General features: G+C 41.3%; 1 protein-coding gene across 2 annotated transcripts in view; it reads left to right on the plus strand.

The window, feature by feature from the left end:
• UBE3C (ubiquitin protein ligase E3C) overlaps positions 1–25,645 on the plus strand; it is a 107,550-nt gene that overhangs the window by 79,109 nt on the left and 2,796 nt on the right. Inside the window, exons 19-22 of one of the 2 annotated variants that reach the window (XM_019530583.1) lie at positions 5,137–5,349; positions 19,021–19,209; positions 19,308–19,374; positions 20,912–21,042. In XM_019530583.1, the coding sequence (XP_019386128.1) occupies positions 5,137–5,349; positions 19,021–19,209; positions 19,308–19,374; positions 20,912–21,042 (600 nt within the window). Of the gene's footprint in view, positions 1–451; positions 674–5,136; positions 5,350–19,020; positions 19,210–19,307; positions 19,375–20,911; positions 21,043–25,645 lie in introns of those variants that run through there. The other variant, XR_002100141.1, reaches the window with a different exon arrangement.

The raw sequence follows: 25,645 nt of genomic DNA on the forward strand, positions 1-25,645 counted from the left end.
TGCATAACTAACTACTAAAGTGTAGAGTTTGGCAATGATGACTTCATTGACATTTTTCCACATTTATAGAAATTGCATTCATAAAAAGAAAAACAAAGAACATTGCAAGTGTAAGTAGTACAATGCAGGTTAGAATTATATTTACCTCTCTCCAGTATAACACACCATGATAGTGCCAGGATTATCAACTCCCAGGGTAATGCAACCACTAGTAATATTTAAATAAAATTTTGGTGATGAAAATGTTTTTTAAATAAAATTATCTCAAGATGAATCTTCATGTATGAATCAGATATTGACTCGAGGTCATAACTGAAATGTTCAAATAGTTCTATTAGAAGTGTATGTTATGGTGTACAGTTAAGAACCACTTCCCTTAACTCCTAAAGTTAGATTCATCAGTCAGCCACTAGTCCATTCTCTGCTTATCACAACTTCTAATCAATTTCAGATTTTTACACTGACTGCAGCAAATTTGACAAGCAAGCTTCTCACATCTGAAACACTCAGTTACCTCCAAATGGCTGGAGCTTTTATGAACTTGTACTTGCTGACCTTCAAGATTTCCAGCAGGCAAGAAATCAAAGATAATACCAATTTTCAGTAACTTTATTTATCTGAAAAAATGAACTTCTCCTAACAGCTTTAGGATGCTAGTTGTGCTGCAAACCATGTGAGTGGCCATTTCATGATGTTAATAAGCATTTGCCAACAGTTAGCAGAGAGTTGCTTTGACAGTTATGATCAGGCTTAATTTCAAAGTAGAAGGCAGTGTTTACATCCTTCAGAAAATCAAGCCACTTGGTGCCTAAATTATGGATTTAAGCCACCGAACCTCAAAATCTTGGATTTGTATTTATGAAGCAGGAGACCCATTAATATTGGACCAAAAAGCAATGTTTTCAAACACTATTTTAAATAAAAAATACGTTGTCATTTAACTCGTATTTCCTTGAGTAAGATGACATGAATGGGCCTGACTGTCCTGAAATAACATCACACTTTAGGTTTATTGAGACAGTTTTAGGAGTTCTGTCTTACAGTAGCCAAAATAATGTGCTTATTACACAGCTATTGTTTTCACATTTTCCATGTTTGCATTATAAGCAGTGACTCTCTTTTTTTGCTCACTTCATGGGCATGTCCCTGAGAAATATTTTTTATCGTTTTAAAAGGAATAAGTACTAGTACTCATAAGAAAATGTGGGTAAGCATCATTTTAATGCATTTTTTAATTAGATATTTTTTTCATGAGGCCAGAAAGTTAAAGAGTATTTCATCCTGTTCATAAGTCACTCTTGGAAATCTTACCAAAAAATAAATAAGGTAGAAAGTGCTAATGGTTTTTTGCTTTTGTTAATGATTCTACAGCTTCCAAGATAAATTACCCTCTGAAAGTGCTAAGTATTATTTAATGGTAGCTGCTCGAAAATGACTAGTCCAGAAAGGGTTAAAGGATCGATAAAGGAAATGAGCAAATTCAAGCTCATTCATTTCCTTTATTTGCCTTTGAAACATTGGCTGCCTTCTTGGGGATGGCACTTGGATGAGCCTTCCAACCCAAGATGCGTTTCAGTTGATCATTTCGGTGGGTTTTTAAAAGTGATTTTAGATTACAAAAGACTGAAGGAGAATAAACAATTAATCTTCTAACCTGGGCCCTACTAAATTAATGGCAGATGTGGGCTGTGCTGCAGCTCCTTTAATCTTGCAGGATTCCCCGCACCCCCCCATTGCTGATTGGTGGAGGGGCCCCACTTGTGGCTTGCTCCTGATTGTCAGGGAAGCAAAAACTGTGGTTTTAAACATGGCACCTTTTTTGCTCCCTGCTGGTCAGCAGCAAGCAGCAGGACCGCCAGGGTTCCTTGGCCAATCAGCAGCAGGTAACTACGTTGCTGACTGCCACACCCTGACCTGACAGGGATTAGACAGGAAGAGAGTCCTAATTGGCTGTTTGGTCACCATGACAGCCCGCCCCTTTCCACAGCCTTCCTTCCTGTCCCATATCCAATCCCCCACCCCTTTTTTTTTTTTTGTAATCACTGTGTTGCAGCCTTTACATCTACAAGATAAATGCAAATTAGCTTATGCAAGAAAATCAGTTAAAGGACCTGTTGATATCAGAAGGCAGGGTATGTGATACTAGGCTACTAGTGCCATCTTCCCATGGATTCCCAAAGTCACGAACAATAAGGGCTCACCGGATGTAGTCCAGGCCTCTCATAATAGGAGCAAGAGAGATTACACTTAACTGCCAGGCGCAATCAATTATTTACATTAGGGCTGTATGCCCCAGGGAATGTCCAGAGGGAGCTTAGAGTTGTAGTCAGGCAGAAAAGTGGTTACAACAGATCTCATCCCAAGGGGGAGGTAATACTGTAATTGAGATTTTTGAGCAAAGTGTAGTTAATTGCAAATTTTTATCAGCATTCTAGTGCTTTTCTTAAAAAACTTAATTAGGAGAACATTCATTACAGCAACTTGGCTTTCATACTAATTATGATATCATCAGTTTATCTTAGGCTATTTCCAAAAATACTTTTTTTATATTTGGAAATGCTTGGCTAAGATAAGTAGTGATAATTAAAGTGAGTATCTAGCTGTACAAGCAAGGTGGCTTCAAAATGCTTTATATAGTTTTTAGATTAAGTTATAAATGTTCACTTTGGAACTACCTAAAGATTGATAGTGATGCATTTGAAAAGCATTATTTTTTTTATTGATTCTTAATGTAGTAAATTACTGAAGTTATTTGGCAGCCAACAGAAATGGTCTGTGATGTTGTTCACATTTATTCTCATGATAGCGTCACAATTTGCATTAATTGCATTGCTGCTGCACTTACTTATATTAAAAGGCTTCTACCATAATTAATCCTTTTTATTTCAAATCATTTTGGCACAATTTCTAGCAATAAACACTCATACAAGACAGACACTTGAAAAATAACATACAAGTTTCTTCAATATACCTATTGCTATTTTTTCTTGACATGGAGTTATTGATAGGCTTCTAGGAGCAAGTGTTGCAAGTGGCTAAGAATTAAGACCAATATGAAAAATGCTAAGTGGATTATTTTGCATAAAAATAGACAGTTTTTGAATTTGTGTAATTAACCTGTATTTAGAAAATACCTTGATTTATGTCTACATTTGTATTTCAGTTGCATACATTATGGAAATTTAATTTATAATCCATTTAGCTGATGCAATCATAGTTTTTAGTGCTATCATTTATTAGTCCTTGTATATTAAATGCTCTAAAGGTTTAAACCTGCCTTGTATAAAAAAATATACTTCTGCATTTACATTTTATGAGTCATAGATGGAATTCCATTTTACATTCAGGTAGGTCTGATATATTTAAAGAATTACAATGGTTTTATTGTTACTAATGCAGGAATGGCAAACAGTGACCTTATACGTTTCAAATTAATGATTTACACTTCTAGTTTACTTTTGAAGTCAGCTACACAAATGAGAGGTTTGACTTCCACACCTTGGATAAATCATATAGCTGTAAATATAATGCACCCTTTGGCTTTGAACTCACTATTCCTATGTTTGTAATGCTAGGTCCAAACTACACCTTATAGAAATGTTCCTTCAAAAGTTTAAACAGTTTATGTATGTTCTTCTTCAACTTTTTTTTTAGGAACTCACTTGGTGATTCATGTTCTTTGTTGTTTTTCTTGTTTACATTTGCTTTTTTAAAACAATGCAGCAAGTTATAGAGGAATCGAGTAACACATATCTGCACAAGCTTTCCCACATTAAAAAAGAGCAAACAGTCATATTATGTTTATTGATGCTGTTTTTTGTCTGGTCTGTTTACTGTGTTTTGGTGCGTGGTACTATGGGGGATGTGATTGCTAGACTGCAGATGAAAAATTGTCTGTTACATTCAGGACCCCTCTCAGTGTTCATGTATTTTTATGAAAAAGTTTGGATGCTGTGCCTTCTTATCACCCATATATTTTCAAAATATCTTTCCCCTCTCTCTTTCTCCCCTTCTCATTGGAGACAGCCCTCATGATGTGTTTTTTCTGACCAACTGGAAGAACTTTATGATATATGTTAGGAACGTGCAAAAATGCCACAGGCCTCACACTTGAAATGTTGGTAATACAGTTTACTTATTAAAAATGGGATTGGTAGAGATCCATGTGGTTTCCAAAAGTTCTAGATCAGGCACTTTACAGTAAAATATTTTTCCAGCAGAACTGCAGTCTACAAATTTTATTCTCATGCAGTTCCATGCATCAATATTGTATGTAGTCAGTGGCATGCCACTGACTACATACTATGCCTGTGACCACACCAGTGACTTCATTTCAAGGCATAGGTGTAACTTGTAGGCCCTGTAACTGGACATGAGAAAATCCTTTTGATGCACAATAGAAGTGGAATCCAGTTGTCTTCCTCTTCTGTCACTTTTTTAGCTATGTTGATTCTTCTTGTTTACCAGGAGAAAAAAGTAACTTACTTTGTTTGCAAAAATATTCAGCATTGATTTCATATGTGGACAGGAGACGTATTGTAGTTTGATTTAGTATAAGATACATTTTCACAAAGCTACTTTTCAGAATGAAGTGACATATATACTCATAAAACAACTGACAAATTAAATGATAAGACTAGAAATCTGGAATTTGCTTATTGGCACCTGGGTGATTTGATTAATAGTGTGGAGCAAATGATACCGTTAATCTAATTTGAACACATTCTGGAGGAGGATATATATTGGCTTTGATAAGCCCCATTTTTCTTATAAATGGATAATGGGGGATATTTAAGATATTCTGCCTATGGTATGTTTGATCTTTTAAACTTCTCTGGCATAGTATGTTAATATTGTGATATATGTTTGAAGGGAGAATATGAAAATGTGATGAGGTTTACAAATCTTCTGATAAACTTTTGAAGCGTGATGTTTCAGTAGGTTTATTCAATTTTCAGGTTGCAGTTGAATATTTAGGTTGATAGGGTGTGTGGAATATCATCACACAAAGAGCTTCTATTCAGGTACACTTAAAGGCAAATTACAGAAATAGAAAAAACACATGGTACATATTCTACAGGTGTGAACAGTCCTCATCAGGAAAGCTAACGCGGCTTTAATTGTTTTTAATTTTAGGCTCTGTATGAAAATATGCTGGTGGAGCTGCCATTTGCTAGTTTTTTCCTCTCAAAGTTGCTGGGCACAAGTGCAGATGTGGATATTCATCACTTAGCTTCATTAGACCCCGAAATGTACAAAAACTTGCTTTTCCTCAAGAGCTATGAAGGGGATGTGGAAGAACTTGGCCTAAATTTTACTGTGGTGAATAATGACCTCGGGGAGGCACAGGTAAGAAGAGCTGATCGTTAATTTCCCTACTACAGTCAAATTTGGATGTAAACGCAGTAAGATGCATGTGTACCTAGTGCTCCTTGTAACTTTCAGTATTTGGCAACGATAAGTTAACTTACTGTTTTTAACTTATCAGTAATATTTTTTTGTATTAACAAAAAAGCAGTGCTGACAAGAATGAACAAGTGTGATAATTCTAGCAGTAAACTTATGTGAAGAATGGCTGCGGTACCCAGCCAATCCTCAATGTCCTTATTTGTTTATTGAACAATATTTGTATAGTAGTGGAAGTGCTTCAGAAGCGTTGTTATTTAACCCTTTTCTTTTCCAATTATATGATCTGGAACATAATTTGCATAATTTACATGTTGACAAAAACACCTTTGAAAGCTTTCTGTAGACAGGACGAAATATGAATTTTACAATAGTTTTGTTCTTTTTATTTGAAAATACCCTTAAAAGTGACATGATCCTAAGGTATCTGTAGTTCTTGGTATCACAATTATAGTTAATATGCCTCTCTGCAGGAGCCAAGGGGAGAAGCTGGGCCTATTAGCTTTAACACCATGACGCTAGTGTGAGCTAAATGCATTTCTTTGAGCAGTGGTAGGGGCCAACATTTTCTGACCTGAATAAGGTTAGAAATGAAATATTTGGGCACCTGAATAAGTGGCCTGCTTTTTCAGAGTTGCTGAACTATTAATGGAAGTCAGTGGGAGTGGTGGGTGTCTGGCACTTCTAGAAAATTGGATGTAGTCATGGGCAGTTCAGACTACCAGATTTGGAAATTTAAAGCAGGGGTTTTCTCTGCACTAGATCAGGCAGATGTCAATTGTACATGTGCACACATTCACTAGTACAGTATGTTATTAGGGTATAGCGTGTCGAGTAGAAATCTAGTGTTCAGGACAGAAGTTATATTTTATGGGCTTGTCTATACTATTTTTCAGTAATTTTTGGGTGCGTATGTCACAGATAGAGATGAGAGGATATGTTATAACTATCCTCTGTGTGTTTATGGAAGTGCTGTTCCTTATTGCTGCCTTTCACAGATTTTGGGAACTACTCAAAACCTCCCAGCATTTTCTAGGAACCAGGGGCCTTAATAGAGAATGACTTTACCAACACTTTAAAAAATGTACCTAAGACATGCTAGTACAGGTAAACTTGCTTGCTGGAGTATGCTGTTATGTCCTCTTCTGTTTAGAGAAGTAAAAATGGTGTCCTCCTTGTTGCTGTTTGCTTATAATATTTTCAGTCATTTGTAAGTTATTTCATTCTAAATTGCCAACCATATTTTTATTGGCATTACAAATATATAAAACCATATTGTTCTTCTTTCCCTTCCAGGCTTCCATTTTTTAAATCTAGATATGTATGTATTTGCTTCTACTATCTTCATTCTCTCCTTGCTTTTTTCCTTTTCACATCTTTTATTCTTTTTCTGTTTCTCTTTTCTTCTTTCTTGCCCCTCAGTAGTCTGTTTCTGTTTTCAGACTTACTGCATTGATCTCTTTTGTTCCAGGTCTCAAACATTTTTGCCACTTTTTTTTCCTGGTTGTACACAAATGGCTCAGAAATATTTTCAGACCAGTAAGGGGGACTACACTGTACATGGACAGTGTCCCTACAAGACATCTTCCTCTGCAGTTTCTGGGCCCAGAGATCACAGTGATCATGCCAGGTTCTATATTTTTATCAGCCTGTTGCCTGGTTGAGGGCATGTACAGATGTTACATTTAGATCAAATCTAACTAGGGTTAAATGGACCTAAGTGCTAAACTGTGCACAGGTTTGTAGGGTTAGAATGAGCAGAAAAGTGGCCAATCAAGCTAATTTAGTTCAGTTGCATGCAGATCTTATATTTAGATTGTCTTAACTACAGAAAAGTAGGGCTGGAAGGGACCTCCAGGGGTTATCTAGTTCAGTCCCTTGCCTGAGGCAGGACCATTTGTATCTGAACCGCCTGAGATAAATCCTTGTGTAATCTGTTACTAAAATTATACAGGCAATCCTGCCAAAGAGCCACAAAGCAAAGCACCCAGGTAAAGCAGGGAGACAATGGTGGCCAGTGTCTTGCTCTTGCAGGAGTTGTTAAAATACTCTTTAAAGATCCAAAGAAAAGGCCACAGCCCCTGCTACAGAGGAAGGCAACCTGCCCCCCACAGTAAGCGTGGAGCTCCCGCAGATGCTGCTGGCAGCGGGGGTGGCAAATGTCAACCATGGCGTGGCAACCGCCCACAGGCCGCTGGTAGCCAGTAGTGATCACAGACCACACGTAGACACCACTGGCAGTGTCAGCAGTGGGGTGGTGAGCAGTGACCGCCTGCAGGCGTTGCCAAGTGTCAACGGAGGCTTTTTGGTAGGGCATGCGCTGCCACACTCAGGGGGTGCACATGCACCCCATACACGTTGCCCCTGTTCCAGTTCATACCAGTCTGACTATAAGGTAAAATCCCTTCCTGACCCCAGTGTGATGATCAGTCTGACCCTGGGCAGAGGGGCAAGACCTCTGGGGTTTTGTTTCAGTAGGAGCATTGGTATGGCCCAGTCACAATCCCCAGTATTGGCTGCAGCCAATGTCCAGTGCTGCTGAGGAAGACACCCCTCCCCAACACCTGTAGCAACAGGAAGGGGGGAAAAAAAATCTTCCTGGCTCCAGGTAGCGATTGGCAAAGCCCAGAAGTATGGGAAATTACCCATACTAGAGCATATGCATAGCTACTCTTAGATCATCCCTGACTGATGCCTATCCAACCTCTTTCTTGAACACCTCCAGTGATGGAGATTCCTCAACTTCCCTAGATAGTCTGTTCCACTGCCTTACTGTTCTAGCAGTGAGGAAGTTGTTTCTGATATCCAGTTTAATGCTACTTTGCTGCAGCTTCAAACCACCAGCCTGTGTTCTGTTCTCTGCAACTAGAGAGATACGTCATTTGTTCTCATCTTTCTAATATGTGAAGTCTATCATATCCCCTCTTAATTGCCTTTTCTACAAGCTGAACATTCCTATTTCCTTCAATCTCTCCTCATGTGACTTGCCTTCCAGACCTTTTAACATGTTTATCTCCTGTCTGGACCATCTCTTAACTTCTCCGGATCCTTTTTAAAATGTGGAGCCCAAAACTGCACCTGCTACTCTAATTGAGGCCTTACTGGTGCTGAGTAGAGAGTCGCTATCACCTCCTGTGTCTTGTACCTGATGGTTGTTATTGATGCAGACTAAAACTGTGTTTGCCTCTTGTGCGGCTGTATCTCGCTGCAGACTTTATTAAGTCCGTGATCCACCAAGACTTCTAGATCCTTTTCTGTAGTGCTGCTATCCAGCCGGGTGTCTCACGTTCTGTAGTTATGTTTGTGATTATTCTTCCTGAGGTGTAGTACTTTGCATGTTTGCTCTGGCTCAGCTTTCCAATCTGTCGAGATATTTCTGAATTGTGCTCCTGTCCTTTGGCCACATTTGCTCTCTGACCCACCAGCTTGGGGCATTACAATAGCCAGTAGCTTGGGTCCTACCCTTTCAGACCTCATCAGCTCCTCCAGCAGGGGCTGGAGTGTGCCTCCCCTCCTGGGGCTGGGTGGAGGCCTCTGGCCCCAGTGCTGCAGCCACATGGGCAAACTTACCACGCTGAAGCTGGTAAGGCCAGGGTACCTGCGGTGCAGGGATGTAGTTGATTCACTACCCCCAACCCCAGTCTATCACCTCTGCTGCAGGGTCAGTGGCAGGATAGGGTGGGTGATCTCCAGGTACTCAGTGACTCTTCCCCCTGCTCCAAGGTTCTCTTCAGGCTCTAGAAAAGCTGTGAACAACAGCAGAAGTACAAGTGCTGTCAATCTGCAGCTTTAAGTATACAATGCAGCACTGGTTACACTTAGTTAATTCCCTCTGATGCAGAGTTTCCCGTTGCAGGTCCAATATCAATACATCCATTAATTCTACTGGCAGCCTCTCAGGCTTAAGCAAATGAGTTGCTTTCTAAAGCACTTTGAAGTTTATTGATAAAAATGCTGTCAAAGAATTAAGTATTTTTATTATTATTTTTACTTGCAGTATGTCCATACTAGCAGTTTTCACAGTGTTGTGAATTTGTAGCTGCATCCCTTTCAGTGTCCAATAAGTGGTTAGTGCCTCTTCTCTAAGCAAGTGTCAAAAGAAAGAGCTTGTGATCCTTTGCCCCAAGCTGCAAACCACATAATCTTTTGCCAAAGTGGCCAGGTAGATCCCTGGGTCCTTTTTAATTCCCAGGCTAGAAAGAGAAGGCCTGGGAGGGCTGAGGCAGCTGATTGTCAGTCTGGCTGATGCAGCAGAGGTATTGAGCCCCTGAATAGCTGCTCTTGGAACTTAGGTTTTATGCTGTTCCATCATCCATTTCCCATCATTTTGTGGGGTCTGTGAATTTGCCTGCTCTTAAAATTTGAAAATAATGTGCTCAAATTTGGGGTTCATAAAAGGTGACTAGTTGCCTAATGGTTCATGTCAAGTATAAGCAATTGTCCCATTTGTTTCCATTTTTTTCTGTACTGAGACTTGTGAGTTATGCGTTTCTATAGAATAGCATCCACAAATACGAAAATAATGAGAAAATGCATTTTCTTTTTTTTTTGATGTTGGTGATATTATAAAGTGCTTTAAAAAGAACTGTATTTCATTACTGAATTGGTTTCTGTCACCCCATGGATATATGATTTTAAAGATTGTGAGGTATACAAGGGAACCACTTCTACAGTATCTCTGGGCGTTTATAAAAATCATTTGTTGTTTGTACCCACAAATCCCCCATTTAAATCCTCTGGATAGGTGAGTTTCATTGCTGAAACACCAGTACCAAGAAAGAAAGCAATTCAATCCCCACTCAAAAAACACTTGTTTCCTAGAGGCTGTCTAATCTCAAGACTATAACATAACTAAACCGTCTATTCTCAAAGTCAACTTCCAGTGGAAAACATAGAGCAATGACCAGGGCAGAGATGGTAATAAATACATGGGAGTGGGAACCTGCTAGGTAGATATGCTCTTGCCAGCCCCAAGTAATGCACAATATATTTAGTGCATTCCTTCCAGGAAGTCTAATTCCTTTGTCAGAATCCTCCGCTGAGGAGGTAGGGTTAATGGTAACAAGGTTATTGATTATTAATAGTCAAGCATAACTTTAAAAGGAAGGTGGAGCATAAGAGTGCACTTTGGAGTAAATAAATGAAAACCCGTCTGTATAATTGAGTGTCTTTATTCTGTATTACCTTGTTTATACATAAGGGATGATATAGCCTTGAACCACTAACTTAATGGGACCCTCTGGATTTTAGTTTAATTCAGCAGCACTAATTGGTTGGGGGGTTTTTAAGCTACTACATTTGTGGATCCATGTGTTGCTTTTTTATTTATTTTTTTTACCTTGGCCTCTTAAACCTCCTATAGATAAATACTTTGTCGTATATGCAACCACCAGAACTTAAGCACTGAGCACTAATTAATTGTATTCAGGTAAGGCTAATTTACTTTGTCAGGAAAAGAGCTGAGTACTTAAATTAACACTATATGTTGAGTGTACATTATCTCTCGTTTTCAGCTAAACAACCACTTTAGTGGCTAATAAATTAGTGCACGATAAATGCATCATAAATCTACCTCTGTAAATAGCCGTCTCCATAACAGTGCCCATCCAGCATTTGTGGCACAAAGGCATTATCTGCAGTGAAAGACACATTCTGTAAGTATTCAGTCACTGCTGTCAGCAATAGAGGGTGGAAATTCTGTCATCAACACAATTGGGTCCAATCCTGCAGTCTGAAGCCTGAAGGACTCTGAACGGTTCTGCATTCTTCCAGTTTCCATTTATTTAAAGTCAAGGTGAAGTCCTGGGAAGCTGAAAGGGTGCTTAGCAATTCGCACTTTGGGAGATTAATTAGGATAATAGAATGCCATGACATAAAGCCTAACATGTTGTGGAAAGTAGTAGTATCTCCTAATAAGAAATTCTTTGCTGTAATGACACTGGCCTGATTTTTCTGTGGCTGGTTCAGCTAGACAAATGGCAGCTAGTGAAAAGTTTCATAGGAAGAGGATTCAGCTAGGGAAGTTCCCTTCTATTATGCGTTCCTTCTATGAAGCTGCATATATTGACTTTATCTGCTGGGCTGGCACATAAGAAACTGAGAGTCCTGTGCAGTCATAAACCATAAGCATAGTCTTTGCTTTCTAGTGTACCATGTTGGTCTTGAAGCTGCATCTCAGAAAGAAAGCGGTCAAAAAGGTACAAATTATTCTCTGTGGTCTGTAGCCACATAACAGAAAAATTGTAAAAGTTTCTATACATATTTGCAAAATTAGCTATACAGTTCTTCAGACATTGTAATTTGAGTACTGCTGAGGACAGCAATGTTTCAGACTAACTGCATTTGTCTTCCCAAGGGTCTGGACTGGTGTGCAGCATCAGGGTAATAACCCAGATATTTTAGGTTTGTCTCTTTGCACCAGTGAACCATTTTAATGATTTTTCTGAGAGTTTCTCTGATTTTATTTTGAAAAAAAATCTGTAAAATATTCCCATATTATTTCTAACACATGTGGACATTCCTTTCTTGGATACATATCATTACTGTATTGGATTATGCTGACATGAGCTAGTCTGCTGCCAACTGCAAGAACAAGGAAATAATTCTCCACTTTAGATTTTTTTAAAATCTTGAATAGGTAATTTAAATGCATAAATAGTTATCTTCATAAGAGGAGAAGTTTTGCATTCTAAAGGTGAATTTAAAAAGCCATCTCTCTTTCCTCAGTGAAAGACCCCACTAACCAAGAAGTCTGAATTTACAGGCAAGGGAAGGACTGCTGTTAACAAAGTACATACATGTAAATGATAGTTTGAAGGGTATCTAACTTTTCAGTCAAATAAATGCCTAACATCATTCTTTCTTGTTCAATATTTCATAAGAAAATATGGGGTTACATCCAGCCTGGGGCACTAGGAAACTGTGGCAGCAGGTTCTGGAACATATATATGGCAGTGGTGGCAGCTCTAGCTCTGGCATCGAGCATGTAGTGGTGGTGGCAACTCTGGCTCCAACCCAGAGCACATGGCGGCAGCTCCAGTCCCCACCACATGCTGCAGGCCAAAGCCAGGGCTTCTGCCCCTACGTGCTGCATGCAGGAACTGAATCTGTCACCACTACGTGCCCTGTGCTGGAGCTGCTACTGCTGTGTGCTCCCTGCCATGGGTTGTAGTTTGAGCTCCAGCATGAGATACATGGTGGTAGTCAGAGGACTGGGAGGCAGGGCAATGGGTGAAGGGGCTGGAGAGTGACCGTAGCAGTGTCAGCCCTCACTCTCTTTCCTGCCACTGATTGCCATGTCCACTGGGACCCTGGATTCTGTGGCAATCCACTCCCCCTGTCCACACTGGTAATCCAGTGGGCTGGATAGAGTGATTCTGGGGGCTGGGGCTGGCCCACAGGCTGCACTGCTGTGGCCCTGCCTCCCTGGCTTCTTGCCCCTGCCATATGTTTGACCTCCCTGGACTAATTCAAAGAGGCATAAGCTGTTATAGGCAACAGCTTCCTTTTTTATCTATAAAATAAGCTGAAGTCTATGAAAGATCAGACCTCTCTGAATTAGTCTTTAAGATGCCACTCTGTCCTATCTTCCGCCTGTATTATTTTGTTAACTCAAGGTACCTAGAGAAAAACAATGGAAGGTGTGATTTAAAAAAAAATTTTTTTGTGGAGATACTCAAACTGAAAATGGAAGGCAAGGTTCTTTGAGTAGATGTGGTATCTTTTATTAGACCAACTGAGTAGTTGGAACAAAGTTATTTCAGGCATGGAGAGAGTCTATGCTGTTCTGATTTTTCCAAGGAATGGAAGAAGCTAAAAGTGAGACAGGATGTCAGTGAGGATGTAAATAGGTGGAAATTAAGAAAACAATGGGTAGGGAAGGGGCAAAATGGGTGAAGGAATGGCAGAGGTAAGCAAGGGAGATTATCAAAATGAAAATAAAATATGATTCTTGAAGTACCTTTTTGAAGAGCTTGTTACTGTGACCTCAGGCATACTGAAAGAACCTATACTGTTATCTTGCCCCACCTAGTGGCAAAAGCTTGAGAGAGAAAAGGCAAGAGTAACATGTCTAAAAGGTTTATCAGTTTGTCCTGTTACTTCTAATGGGCATATCTGATAGACACCCATAATATTTAAAACTGAAGGAAAGATCTGCAGTGTTTTCACTGCATGTAAATTCATGAAAATTTTATTGCCAGCCTTAAACGTTACTTGTTTCTGCCACTTGTTCACAATATTTTTAGGCTTCCATAGCATAGATAAGGAATGCATAAGAACAAGAAAATTTGTAAAACCAGAATCTTGCTTTTTAATGTATTTCAGTTTTAAACTGTCTCTGTGTAGCCAGATGTAGCATAGAGCAGTGGTTCCCAGTTTTTTTTCTGCGACCCTAAATTGGCCACCAACAGGACTTTCCAACCTGGCACTGTGGGGGCTGCTGGAAGTAAAGTGCAGTGGCAGCCCGGGGGCAGGAGATCTGCCATCACCCCCTTTGTGTGTAGCAGCCCCACCGTGCCCTCCCACCTGCCTGCCACTCCTAGGCCATGTGCGTGTCTGTGTGTGCAGGCCCTTCACGACCCTATTGAGGACCCCCCATGACTCTGTTTTGGGTTGCACCCCAAGTTTGGGAACCAGTGGCATAGGGCATCTCTCTCATAAGTTACAATTACCTTGGAAACCTAGAGAAAAGAGCTGCCCATGAAGCACATAGGACTTGATCCTCTTCAACAGCCTTAACATAGAGAAGGAAAAAGATGGGCTTTATGGCCATTCTGGAAAGTTGATAAATCTGGGCTGTGGTGGACCTAGTATAGGGATGACTTTCAAAATCAAGGTGCCTGCACAAAGAAACCCTGACAACAGTTCCTCTGTACTGTCTTTGAGAGCACTTCAGCTCAAATGACTTGACTTGTCAAGTGTGCAAGTGCTTAGTTGTCTTGTTTAGCAAAGATTAAGTCAGAGAACTAATAGAAAATATAATACAGGAATAGAATTGTATTCTGTGTATTCTTTGTGGAATCTAAAATGTCAGTGTGATCTCTGTGGTTTTTAGAAGAAACTAGATAAGCTGGGTACAATCAAACATGCATTAATATGGCAGGATGCAATCTGGGCCATATTTTTAAGGATCTGGGATTAGGGGTGCACCGATAGAGATTATTTGGGCCAATACCAATGGCTGATGTTTAAGGAGCAGCATCAGCTGATATCGATTCAATTCCAATATGCAGCTTGGAGACCAGCATTGGGCTTGTAAATCTGGGGTGTTGGAAGGGGTGAGAGGAGGGAAGGAACATGGGGAGGGCAGATCGAGGCCCCCGCGGTGAGGGAGGGAGTTTAGCTGGAGTAGGTGCTGCCTGTCCAGGGCCAGGCTGCCCTCAGGGCAGGCGATGTGGGTGCTGGGAGGGGGCTATGGGGCAGGGTTGCAGCCACCCTAAAATTCTCTATACCCCCTCCACCTCCCCTGTAGCCCTTCCCCAGTGCTGCCCGCCCCAAGTGCAGCCTGGCCCAGCTCCCTCCCCCGCTCACTCCCCCAGCCCACAGCTGCAAGCCACCCTGGCTCCCCCAGCCCACAGCTGCAAGCCACCCTGTCCTGCCCCATGTGTAAATCTGGGGCAGAGGTGTACCCCCCCATGCCCTCCTGGGGTGCATGCAGGATGGAAGCCACCCCCCATGTCCCCCTTGATGAGCCACAGCTCTGTCCCAGCCCCACTCCCTCCTCACCACAGAGACCTCAATCTGTACCCCTTCCACCACACCAGACTTACCAGCCTTATACTGGTCTCCATGCCGCCGGGCTGCACCCCTGGCCGTGTGCATGTTGTGGCAGCGCACGTGCATAGGGCATTTATTGGCCACGTTATCGGCCACATCAGGCAAAAAAAGCCAATTTCTGATGCTTTGGTTTTTCCCTATATCAGTGCCATCCGATATGGGAGCGATGCATCAGTGCACCTCTATCTGGGATGGTATTTGGAAAGCAATTATTCTAAGCCTGTTCTAGGTTACCAACCATAGGCTTTGTTAGAATTGCCATAGCAAATAGGGCTAACTTAGCACTTAAATATATTAAAACAGGAGTAGGCAACCTTTTCTGGCTGCGGGCTAGAATGACCCACCCTGAATCACTGGTGGGTAGGCAGGTGCTAGGACCTGGTCTCCACTGCTGCTTGTCTCTGTTATGGCATGGGGGAGAATGCCTGTATGTCAAAGCCCCAAATCTGAGAGCCAGATCCAGTGGTTCCGTGAGCTGGATTTGATCTGAAAACCATAGGTTGATTGCTTCTGTATTAAACAGTGGACTTTAGAGTTGAGGATAGGCTGAAGTAGTATTTATTCCTCATTTAATGAGTTCAGCATTATACTTGTGTCTAATTCTAGTGGCCACATTAAAAAATATATATATATTTTAAAGTTGGACACCGTACAGAGGAGGTAAAAGGCCTAGTTGCGTTAGCCAGTTATCAGGTAACTATACTATCCATGGCTGTGAAAAGGCAAATATATAAGGAGGAGGTATTTATAGGAGAATTAAGAAAATCGTAATGCCATTGTACAAGGAAGTTCTGTGTCTAGGTCTGGTCACCCATGTTCAGGAGAGGTGAATTCAGAGTATAACAAGTACAGAGTAGCTGGTAGGATGATGATGGAAATGAAGAGAGCTCTGTTATAAAAGGAGATAAAAAGGTAAAGCTTTGTGTATAGCAAATATGTGAGGGGATAAGATTGCACTTTATAAATACATAATTGGGGTAAGTATCAGGGAGGAAAAATGGCTATTTAAAGGACAATGTTGGCACAGGAACAAATGGGTATAAACTGTCCATAAATAAAAATTAGGCTGGATAGTAAAATAAGGTTTCTATCCATTAGAGGAATGAGGTGCTGGAACAGCCTCCCATTAGGAGTAGTGGGGGCAATTAAAAACTGAACAGTTTTAAGGCAGTTCTAGGTTTATGAACAGGATTACATGATGTGGTTGCCTGCAGTAGCAGCAGAGTCAACTGAGTGACTTGGCGGGGGGTCCTTTATAGTCCTATACAAAAGTCACTTGAGACTAAAAGGGTTCAGGTAGCTTAGTATTTATGAGACAAGAAGTGACTTGATCACAAGTCAGAATCATCTACAGAGAGGGAAGGTATCCAATACCAGTGATCTCTTTAGTTGTGTAGACAAAGCCATAATAAAATCCAATGGCTTGCAGCTGAATTAAGCAAAATTAAAATTGGAAATAGGAGGTGTTTTTAATTATTAAGATAATTAAGCATTGGCACTAACTATCAAGGAATGTGGTAAATACTCCATCACTTGGAGTCTTTCTACCAAGATAAGCTGCCTTTCTCAAATATATGCTTTAATTCAATCACAGATTTATGGAACTACATGCAGGAATCACTGAATAGAATTCCGGGGTCTTTGTTATCCAGAAGGTCGGACTAGCATCTCTTAATGGTTCTTTCTGCCCTTTATATCTATGAATCAATAAAAAAATATTAATGCTGCAACAGCGATGCAAATTATCTTGTTAGCACTACATGTTGTACTTAGACCCAGAACAGCGCAGTGCTAGAGTAGTTAATAGAAATGCTTGACATGTTACATAAGGAAGCTGTTCATAATGCATATTTATCTCTTCGGAATTTTGTGTCCAAAACTGTAACCACTAGTGCCAGTCCAAAATTAATAGATTAGGGTAATGTCTTAAAAATATCTATTATTGATGCCAAATGCTAATATATGTATGATATCCAACACTGCTAAAGGATTCAGAATCATAAATATTAACCTCTTTTGTAACTCTAATGATAACCTCTGGTTGGGTTGATCAATATAATTATCCTTCTGTGCTGAAAGTTAGCATTAAAAGATTAGTGGCCTTACCTTATTCCTATTTTATTTGTAATAAATCCATGGATATGTACCCTATTTTATATCTTATTGATGGTACAATATACCATTCACAAAGCAAAGTTCTGCATGCCAAGGTATTTGGATAGCTTATTTACTTGCAGATGTTTTTATTGCAAAAACAAAGCCATTTCAATATGACAATAAATTATGGGCCTAATTTTTAAATATGCAAACATTAGGGATGCACAGATAAAGATTTTTTGGGCTAATAACCAATGGCCAATTATTAATGAGCCATATTGGCTGATACCAATCCGATTGCTGATATGAAGCCCAGCAGTTTGGAGAGCAGCGTCTGGCTGGTAAGTCTGCTGGGGGAGGGGAGAGGAGTGGGAGGGACAGATCAAGGCCCCTGCAGTAAGGGAAGGAGTGGGGCTGGGGCTGGGTAGGGGATGGAGCCAGAAGCGGCTCGTCGGGGAGCATGGGGGTGTGGGGCACAGCCCCCAGGGGAGCCATGGGGACACATGCCTCCCAGATCTATTTGTGGGGCAAGGGTGGGCTTCCACTGCAGGCTGAGTCCAGGGGTGGTGCCAGGCACTTCCCAGCTAGGAGACTGGGCTGGAGGTGTGCTCAGGTTGGGCAGTGCTGGTGGTGCTGGGGCAGTGGGCTACAGGGTGATAGCCCCCTGTCCCAGCACAGCCATGGCCCAGCTCCCCCTCTGGGAAGAGTCTAGCACTGCTCCAGCCTCAGCTTGCAGCGGTAGGCTGCTCTTGCCCCGTGCACAGATCTAGGAGGCACATGCCCCCCCATGGCTCCCCCATGGGTGCATGCAGTGGTGGGAGCTGTCCCCCCCATCTCCCCGGCACTCCTCCAGACAAACTGCTCGCTGCTCCACCCCAGCCCCACTCCCTTCCCTCATTGCAGAGGCCTCAATCTGCCCTGTACTCCCTTCTCTTCTCTTGCTCCCCTCAAGAGACTTACCAGCTGGATGCTGCTCTCCAAGCTTCTGGGCTGGTTGTGTGCATTCTGTGGCTGCACATGCATGTGGCACTTATTAGCGACATTATCAGCCACATCAGCCAAAAAAGCCAGTTGCCAATAATGTCAGTTTTCCTTTTATTGGTGCTGATGCAACATGGACTGATGTATCAGTGCACCTCTACAAAGCATACGTAAGGCCCATTTGCTTCAATAGGAAGTGTGGATGGCCTACAGTCTTGTAAATTATTTTCATTTTTGATGAGCAGTATTTGGGATTTCCTTATAGTAATGTCATACTGGAGAATCCACTAGCATCAGTTTTCTCCGCACCACAAGGTTAAGAACCTAGCCAAAGTGAGATCCTTTAATTCTCCTGGAGAATAAACTCTTTGAGATTCATAACCTCCACACTTGGGATGCTACTCCCCATGCCAAAAAAGAGGCTCTACTGAATTCCCACTGACTTAAACAGGGTCAAGATGCAGCCAACACTCCGTCTGATTTGCAGTTCTCAAGCTAGTATTTACATGTATTCCCATCCTAGAAGTGAAGTCTTTGTCATCTCTCGGCCCAGTTAATTTACTGTGAAAGCTGGGCACAGAAGTACGGAATTGGATACACGCAGACATGCTTGGGCCTCTGGAGGCCAAGGTGGGGGAGATCTGTAGTGTTCTGTCTGATACAACTGTTAAAACAGTATGCTTCAGTTAATTTCAGCTATGTTAGAACTTGGAGAACTAGACTTTGCCAGGATGATGGAAGATGTTTTTATATTTATAGGTGGTTGAGCTGAAGCCAGGTGGAAAGGATATCCCTGTAACCAGTGCTAACAGAATAGCATACATCCACCTTGTAGCAGACTACAGACTGAACAAGCAGATTAGGCAGCACTGTCTAGCATTCCGACAGGGACTGGCCAATGTTGTTAACCTTGAATGGCTTCGAATGTTTGACCAGCAGGAAATACAGGTAAAAGCATTGGGAAATCATTTGCTGAACAATTTCAAAATTGCAACAATTGTTCATTTCTATCTAAAATATAACCATGTTATATCCTCTACCCACAGGTTTTGATTTCTGGTGCCCAGGTTCCCATTAGTCTGGATGACCTAAAATCCTTCACAAACTATTCAGGTAGGTATTTTGCAGGTGGATAAATGGATTATAATTGATTCAAGAATAAAGCTATTAATGTAAAACTTGCCTCATTTAGCCTAAAGCTTACTTTTAAAGTAAGAAATTGATCTATAGTGTACCTCAGTAGCAAAGCTCTCTAGATCAATATTTATGTGTAAAGGAGTCGAGAAGAGAACATTTCATCAACCCTTGCTCTGAAAAATAGATACAGAATTGGGCTCTTTAAACACATACTTTGAAAACCCGTTTTGTGCATGTTACTTTCTCCCTTCATTCACATAGCTGTCCATCCCTATTACACCTCCTCTCTTACCTTTTTATAAAACTCCTCCTTATGGAATTACTGCTATAAAAAGACCTAAAGAAATTTGTCTCAGTGTAATTAATGAATTGCTGGATCTTATGCCCATCTCAGAAAGGATGTTTTGACACATTAGCAGCAGGCTGCTAAATTAATTTAATTTCTGAAAAGTACTTTGAATCTCCATTTTACTTATAAAGAAATGTTTTCTTCAGTATTCTGCACCATGAGAGGTCCTTGCCTATCAAGTTGCAGGAATAAGTTTTGTGGAGTGAAATATTCTTGTTTTATAAAGATAGTATCTGTGAGAAAACATGGCAGTTCTATGCACTTTCATCACTAATACAAAATACAGCTAATCTTGCCATCTTCCTACTGAGAAACTTTCTTTAATTGTAGTTGTATGAATGCACATCCTAATTCCGTAAAAACCTGCCACTGAAAATCCTAGCCATAGCAGTTAACAGGAATTTTATTGTTTCCACTTTCTTCCCAAATGTTCTTTTACTTTCTTTAGAGGAAATGCACATTACTGTTAAGATAAGGTACATAAACAATGGTACATATATATGTAACAATAACTTTTGTTTAACTGGTTGAAGGGGAAGCAGTGGTTAACAACAAACAAGGGAAGCTAAGGGCTGTGTGTAATACTCCAGGGATTCATATTAGATTTGGTTTTATCTGACGTTGACATTAATGATCTGCAGAAGTGTACAAACACCACATGAATTAAATTTGCAGATACAGGTCAATACCCATTTTCAGCAACATCTCCTGGGAACATTTTCATTACCAGGCATTTAACTAGATATTCCCTGCAACAGCACCGGCCACTTAGGAGCAGTGTAGCACCAGAGCATTGATGAACTAAAACTGAACTTGCTGGGTGCCACAAACCTTAGTGGGACAGTAAAAGAAGTGGTAAAAGAAAGGACCTATCAACAAAAATGATAGGTCAATTTTATTAATTTTTTTGTTGTTGTAAAGGTTCATCATGGAATAGTATTGGGAAAAGTATGTAGAATACAGATATGGACTGGGGACAGGAAAGCTAAAGCTATTAAGTAACTATGTCAAAAGACACCCACCAGAGATGGGAACAACAGACATTGCTTTCCATTTTTTGAGCTGTTAAAGCTGATAGGAAGGACTCTAACACATGATATTAAACACTTCTTTCTACTTCTTTAAAATGTTTGTTTTTCTTTTACAATCCCAATCTTCTACTAGGTGGCTACTCGGCAGACCATGCTGTAATCAAAATATTTTGGAGAGTGGTGGAAAGCTTCACCGATGAAGAAAAACGTAAATTGCTCAAGTTTGTAACAAGCTGCTCTCGACCCCCTCTGCTGGGATTTAAGGTACAGGCCTGACTAAATTTGCTTTGAATGGTGCTCAGTTTGAACACAAGAGCAACGGGGTGCTTTTACATGCAGGCATTCATGTATTTTGGAGTGAAGAATATAACCCAGGGAAGGAGTCTGTTTATAACCACAGTTATTACTTAAGTCTTTGCAGGGAGTATAATGCAGTTTAACATCTTATCATGAAAGAGTCATTTACTGTTACTGGAAAATCCTTGTAGCTAGATTCTGGGACTGCAGAAGGAAGGAAGGACACGTAATTTTAAATGCTTGCTCTTTCTGCGGAAGGATGCTTGCAGCATTGCTTTTGTTTGATCTCCTCTCTGTTATCTTCCATACAGCAGCAGTGCCATCAGTTTCAGGGAACAGACTAATTTCATTTTAATGTCTTTAAAAGCTGGCAGAAGAAGATTTAAGATATATCAGTATTTCCTGAATTGCATTAAAAGTTCTTATCTTTTCTTTTGCATATCGTTCATCTGTTTATAAGATTATACATAACTACTGCCTTTTTCATCCAGATATTGTGCTAACAAGCAGCTTTTTAAATTGCTAAGTAGACCAGAATTATAATATGAAGCAAGTATCTGGCATTTGTAAATACTAGAGAGAAAGGCTTATGCAAATTTCAGTTTCAAATTTCAGAGATGTTCAGAGAGATGAGATGCACCAAGCTGTACAGGCATACTGACCCTCACCTCACTACTCTACTTACAGGCTCCCTGCTACACTCTGGGCTGTGCTGGCTTGCCCTACCCACTGGGGTGGGGGCAGAAGCTGGAGGAAGGAGGGGGAGCCCAGAGACCCTGGCTGCTGCTGCTGCAGCTGGAGCAATAGGAGTAGTAGCCAGGTGGAAATATGGGGGCTTCCATTTAGCCTAGTCTCAGCGACCAATTAAGCAGTGTTGGCTAAGAGCTTTGCGTTCAAGTCCTTCTAGAAGGGTGGAGAGAGGTAGTTGGCCATGTTAGTCTGAAGGGAGGGCAGGGTGGCTCTCTAGAGACTAACTGGTTCAGAGAGACATAAGTTTGTTTAGGCACCTGATGATCTAGGCCAGGGATCGGTAAAGAATTTTGGCCTGAGTATCGAAAACACCCTAACCCTGACCTACGCCTCAACTTGGTGTGTCAGGGGCAGACCCCGGGGAGCCACGAGGAGCCCTTTCCTCATTGCTGGTGGTAGCTGTATGTGCGCCTCTGGGCTGATGGTGGGGAATGGGCTGGGGTTGTGTTGCCCTGTGCCCCAAGGTATGTGTGTACTTGCTGCTGGGGCTCTGGAGCCCGGTGCAGCTGTTTGCAGCCTGCCAGCCACCTACTACAACTGCCCACAGCCCACGCAGGCTGTGGCAGGCATCCAGGAGGCTGCAAACAGCTGCACTGGGCTTTAGACCCACCTGGGCAGATGTGCACACGCCTTTGGGCAGACAGTGGGGAAGGGTGTTGGGGCAGCTGTAGTAGATGGCTAGCAGGCTGAAAACAGTTTTACTGGTCTCTGGAATACCAGCTCTGTGTTGGCGATGGCTGCACGTGCCCCTCAGGTGGATGGCGGCGGGGGGCTGGGGTTTGCATGTGGAGCCATTGCCACGGAGCCCTACCAGGGTTCTGGAGCCTGGCGCAGCTGTTTATATCCTCCCAGCTGCAGCCAGCTTGGGTTCTGGGCAGTCGCTGTCTGCTGTGGAGCCTGGGCTGCTTACAGCAGGGCTTGCAGCCTCCCAGCTGCCTCTGCAAGCAGCCTGGGCTTGTAGCTTTCAAGCGCTACAGAAATGCGAAGTATTATGTTGTCAGTCATTTGAAACATACCTATTTAGTGAATCACCAGCTACACCCATGGTACCTTTATAACAAATTCATTCCAAATGGTGGTTGTAAGAACACCTCTTAGAAACACGAGGTATGAGACCAAGATGCATAGAACAGGATGCAATTAAAATTGGCCATGTACCAAAGAAGGAAGATCCATCAATTGGCATGTGTCTTCTAGAAGGAAGGAAGGAAGAAAGAAAAGGAAGAGAAATGCTCCCAACTGCTGCTTGTCTTTCTAAAAGTGGGGGGAGTGGGAGGAGAAGGAAGGATTGTTTAGCTAAAAATGCAAATCATACATTAAAGCAATCTTTGAGATGTTGAGAGAAGATGTGGAAAGCGAATCTGAAATCCAAGGTAGACCTGAAGGAGAAACTTTAGAAAGCAAGTGGAATGGGCAAATGTGAAAGTCAGTGCAAGCTGTAGCATGGCTGTGTTGTACCAAAGTAGAATAGGAAGTGAAATAGCTACATAGTGTGAAGCACAATAACCAAGTGTTGAAGAGGGAAGATAATACGCTGTAGGATGGACTTGCAATATGTCACACAGCATATAGCAATGGGAAGAAGAGTAGAATGGGCATTGTTTCTACTTTGTGAGCAGCAGTCAGTATCAGGCATTTCTGGCTCTTGACTGATGCATGAATATGGGAGTAATAGCTCCTGTAACACAGTGGTGTTCAGCTTTCTGGCCCCACAGACCACAAGTGGCATGGCGCTGATCCACGGGCTAGATACCATTGGTAGGCCTGATCCAGTGTGGGGTCAGCATGCAGGATTAGTCTATGGGTGTGAAACAATACTCCAGACTGGCCCCACGCACTGGATTCAGCCATGCAGCAACCCCACATATTGGCATTATCTGGCACATGGGGCCATGTCATCTAGCCCATGTGTCTTGAAATTTAGTAGTGGGGAGCAGTGACAGCATAAATTGCTACAGCTTTGGAAGCCATGGCAATTCATGCTGCCACTGCTATTTTTCTGAACCTGTAGGAAGCCCCATGGGTTGAATGATGTAGCCCCACATCTGAAGGCAAAACACTACTGTTCTCACAAGCTGAGCATGCCCTTGGCCTGATGGGACTCAGCAGCCAACCTGGAATAGCTTAGTGTGAGCTGCTGCAGTCCCAGAGAAACTCTCAAGTTGTAAATGGATACCAGAAAAGGAAGTAGGTAATCGGGTCCTGTCATGAGTGGTGGTCATAGTAGCCTATGATTAATGTGTATATAGTACTTTGAAGATGAAAAGTGGTTATGTACTGGAAGTACTAAGTATTATTAGCAGCCAAATAAGTGAATGTTTGTTATATATAAAAAAAAACTTGCACTCTATTGAGTGTGGAAATTAATGCAAAATGTTTTCAGTAATTCATTTTTCTATGGTCATTTAAAAAGAAATATTAAAAGTTACCATTAAGAACACAACTTTTAGTATTCACTCTAAAACCTTGTGCAGACTGCATTGTGGAACCTTCACCATCAGTAAAGTTAGTTGATATTCATTTAAGAGGAAGAAATATCTCAAAATTGGTAGCATACGAAAAGCAACATCTTCTCCTACACTCTTTAAAAATTATGAAAACCCTGAGTGCCAGATGATCAGATTCAGAATAACATTTACTAAACCTAATTAAAGTTTAACAAGTTTAATAAATGTGATTGTTACAGACCAAAAAAAAAATCATTGAAGTGTGGTTGAAAATTGTTAAGTTCTAATCAGGTCACATAATAAATTGATGCTTCATCTCTCTTCCATGCTATTACAGATTCCTGTTGTACAGCGTTTAATTATGCAACAAATGGTGCCCTTGGCATGTCATTTCACTAGAGGACTTCATTTTTTACATTTTTAAAGCTTAAAGTAGGGAAAATTGAATTAGCATTTTGAAAGGAACACAAAATGCAGCATTTCAGCTGTGAAATACATTTTAAGGCCTCCATTTAAACAATAATTTAATTTAAACTCTTGTTGACATGTCTCAGGACATTTAGCTTTCCCATTCCTTCCCCACCACCAGCCCATGTGTCTGAAACCATATGATGTATTTTAGCTCAGGAACAGATTTGATAAAATAATGTTTCCTTGCCAGTGATAGCAGAGGTTTAGGTGTAACAAATACATATTCTCTGCATCCCTTCTTATCATGGGAAGAGAAACATCATTTTCATAAAACTAAAAAAAGATGCATAAAACCTTAAAGAAAGATTTTGCACCTCAAATAGTTGACAAGTTTATATCCAATAGACCCACAGACGGACATCTTCAGTGGGGCTCCATGCTCCAGTTTTCAGTGGCAGGGCCGGCCTCCAACAAATGAAGATGATGATACAGCAGGGTCAGGCAGTTTTTTCAGATTGAGGGCCACTTAAGGTTTGGTAAGCTTTTGAGGGCCACATGAGTAGCCCTGCCCCTTGACAAGTGCCCCACCCCCTGGTCACCATCTTGGGTCCTGAAGTTCCACCCCCTAACCCCTGACCTTTGCTGCTGGACATCCCTCCCTTTACCCCCCCCCCCGAAATACTCCTTTGGGGAGGGGGTTGCCATCTTGGAACCAGAAAAAAAACCAAATCACACACTAAAATTACTATAACATATTTTAATTTTATTACAAAAAATATTTTTGTCATGATTAGTTTTTCTGTACTGTATATAGGGGTGATTGCATAATAATGTTCTTAGGGTGTAGGGTGTGATGGGGTAAGGGTGTATGGGGGTAGATGGGTGGGGTGTGGGTATATGGTGGGTGTATGTGGTGGGGGGGTGTCAATGTGTGTGTATGGTGGGATGTAGTGGGGCAAAGG

Source organism: Crocodylus porosus, unplaced genomic scaffold (assembly GCF_001723895.1).
Source record: "Crocodylus porosus isolate Cpor-Errol unplaced genomic scaffold, CroPor_comp1, whole genome shotgun sequence".
NCBI lineage: Eukaryota > Metazoa > Chordata > Crocodylia > Crocodylidae > Crocodylus > Crocodylus porosus.